The 3,103-nt window shown below is 58.9% G+C and overlaps 1 protein-coding gene across 1 annotated transcript in view; it reads right to left on the bottom strand.

Annotated features, from left to right (window-relative positions):
• LOC117180414 overlaps positions 1–2,941 on the bottom strand; it is a 4,442-nt gene extending 1,501 nt beyond the window's left edge. Inside the window, exons 1-3 of the mRNA XM_033372914.1 lie at positions 2,894–2,941; positions 335–2,765; positions 26–192 (exon numbers count right to left, since the gene is read on the bottom strand). Coding sequence (XP_033228805.1) covers positions 26–192; positions 335–2,765; positions 2,894–2,941 — 2,646 coding nt within the window. The remainder of the gene's footprint in view (positions 1–25; positions 193–334; positions 2,766–2,893) is intronic.
• Positions 2,942–3,103: the final 162 nt, after the last annotated feature.

Below are 3,103 nucleotides of genomic sequence, written 5' to 3'. Positions count from 1 at the left end.
TGGGACCGGAATAAGGCTCTTGCACAAGTGCAAGATCGACGCTCTCTTTCCGGAGAAGATCACTCAGCTCATGCGAGATGTTCTTTGCATTCTGCATATTCAGCTGATAGACAGTGATAGCCGTGGCGGAGCGTCCCCTAGTCGGCGGGATATAACGACCACCACAGGAAGCACTGTCACGCGGATGGGATGCTGTTGTCAGTAATCTGTTTGTCACGTCACGTCCGTCAGTACAGTCGGAGTCAATTTGTCTGTCCATTTATTGATTTTAATGGCACCTCAAGTCTGCCCAGATGACGGCCCAAAGCCGACTGGTAAGCGGGGCATGACTTACTAAGTATGTCATGGTCCCCTTTTTTACCCTGGCGCCTACAGGCCGCGCAGGCGGGCGGGGCACCTGCCTCCCTCTTGGGGCAAGATGTAATTTTGTGCCCTTTCGCCGCACAGTGCCCGCAGGTGTCTGTCGTCTCTCGACAGTGCTTGGCAACATGGCCGTATGCCTGGCACTTATAGCACCTGGTGATTCGCGTAATGGAGCGGACGGCGCAGCGCCTCCACCCCACAAAGAGGTGACCCCTTCTACAGATAGCCTCATGTAGCGAGGGGGAGACCGAGGCGACCCAGTGCACCGAGTCGGATCGTCTCGGGCCAGCCCTATAGCGGAGCTTGAATTTTTGTTCAAACTCCGCCGGGGACAGGCCCTCGAGCAGCTCCCCATTCAGTGAGTGGATCGCCTGGGCTATCTCCGCCTCGCTAGAATCGGCAGAGATGTTATAAATCATAATCTCCGGATGCAGGGGAGCGGGAAGAGAGGCCTGCAGGCCCCTTGCCGCGAGTGTGGGGTTATTCAAGATTTTTTGAATGTCTGCCGGGCTGGTGGTCTCCACCAGCACGGCGCCATTCCGCATCTTTTTAACCCCGCACACACGGATACCCTCCCTGACGGGATTCAAGGTCTCCATGATAGTCTTTTTCGTCCTTTCGCTGTCGACCGTGCCGGAGTCCTGGCTGACAGCCAGGGGCCTCAGGACCACGGCTGGGAGAGGCGGACGACAGGGTGGAATACGCGCGGGAGCGGGAGGCTTTTGGGATGGGTGGCCTGTAATAGCAGACCCCCGATCACCATCAGCGTCCACTCCGGCGCTCACAGCCCCGCCTCCGCGTCGGCGACCGCCACGTCCGCGCTTCCTGACAGCGGTGAATCCCTCAAGATCCCCGCCGGCAGGAGCTTGCTGTGCCGGAGGGCCGCTCCTCAGGAGTTGAGCTCCATGCGCCAGCCCCGTAGGAGCTGCAGTGGTTGTTCGAGGCGCAGCTACCGGCGAGGCAGCCACCTTAGTGATTACCGCTCGAGTGACTGCCGCGTAGGTTGCAGCACCTTTGCGACCGTCTGACGGATTCGGCTTTTCTGATGTTTTTTTTTCCGACTTACTAGGCGTACTACCGATCGAACGGTCGCCCACCATCCCCTCGCCAGCTGGCGACGGAGCTATATTCTTTTCACGCAACTCCTGAAGACGCCCCTCGAGGCGCGCATTGCGGATAAGGAGGTCACCCACGACGGATTGCATCTCCCTGAATTTTCCGGTTATGACTGCCATCTGCGACTTGTTGATTTTCTTTGTATCATCAAGACAGAAGGCAGCCATATCCCTCTCGATCTTCATTGCCCTGGTTCGGAGGCCCTCCAGTGAGGCCTCAGACATCGGCACTGACGACGCCGAAAAGGACGGGGTCGGAGCAGTCGACGCCGGAGCCACCGGCGCCGGCGTCGCCTGCGTCCTTGAACTCCGCGAGGTGGGGTAGGAGGGCGCCTCAAGCTGCCTCCTCTTCCCCCTCACCTGCCCGGAGGCTTCTTCATCTGTAGTAGGGGTGGCCGGTGCCGAAGTGGCGGCGCCGCGCCGACCCCCCTGTTTTACGCGAAGGCGCTTCCTCGTGAGCGGAGGACTAAAAGATTCCTCCGCGGAGCATACCTCCATGTCACTAAGCACGTCCTGTGCGGTTTTGACCAAAGAGGTGGCCTTTTCTGAGACTTTCGTGGTCTCAGTGGTGGCAAACTCTCTGGCCATCTCCTCAGGGCCGAGAGCTCTCGCGAGAGCTTCCTCAACCATGTCGTTCCACGACACACGCGCGCTGGAGCGAACGCCGGCGCTAGCTCCGGAGTCGACGCCGGAATCGGCGCCGGAGCGGACGCCGGAGTCGGTGACGGGACGCCTCACCGCACCGGAAGCGGACTTCTTCGCTTCGGCAGAGACTGCCGGCAGCGAAGCAGCCGATGCCGGCACACGAGGTAGCCCCGCACTCCCCGGCACATGTCCCGCGAGACCCCCAATGAGATCGCCTGGCTTCGCAGATACCACGACGCGAGAGGAGTCTCCCATCGTGGCAAACGCTGCAGGCGACTTGAGTGATCGCGCGGAATTGGTTGATTCTGATTCGCGATTTTTACGCGAAATAAGAGTCGGATCCGCCCCAGACTCTACCAGAACCCTCGGGGGGCCACTTGGGTCGCTTCTAGAGGGGGCACCGAAAAATTTTTCTTTGCCCCCCCCCGCCCCCGAGGGGGTCGGAATGGCATCTTGCTTACTCCCCGCCCCACTAGCAACCGTTCCCGCGCCTAATTTGGCTGCAGGGACCAAAGGGGGCGCAACAGTCGCAGTGGGCCGCGAGTAAGCACATTCGCCGCCATGACGCTTTTGTTTAGTCAGTTTAATAACTGGCATTTTGCCGACTGAAATTGTTGCTGGCAAAGCCTGGGCCGAATCCGCCTCCAGCAGCGAATATTTATTGGCAAGGGGAAGGGGGAGGTTATAACACCTTCACCGCTTCCCCCCGCAACGGGTTGCTCGGGATCAATAAACAATTCCAAGGAATTGTTGTCGTTTCTGGTACTCACCTTTTGTTGTTGTCTGTCGGGTGGCTTCTTTGCTGCAGGATCTGCCATCCTGCACTCGGGAGCTCCACACAGCACGTCCACTCGCCACGACGTCTCGAACGCAACTAGAGTAGATAGGGACAAGATTGTAGCTTGACTTAGGCGTTTTAGGCCTATGGGATACCTGGGGCCTTTCGGCCTATACTCCCGATCTTAAATCCACGCCCAATA

Source organism: Belonocnema kinseyi, chromosome 9 (genome assembly GCF_010883055.1).
Source record: "Belonocnema kinseyi isolate 2016_QV_RU_SX_M_011 chromosome 9, B_treatae_v1, whole genome shotgun sequence".
In the NCBI taxonomy this organism is placed as follows: Eukaryota; Metazoa; Arthropoda; class Insecta; order Hymenoptera; family Cynipidae; genus Belonocnema; species Belonocnema kinseyi.
The sequence above is the reverse complement of the archived record's forward strand: the minus strand, read 5'-3'. Positions and strand labels throughout refer to the sequence as shown.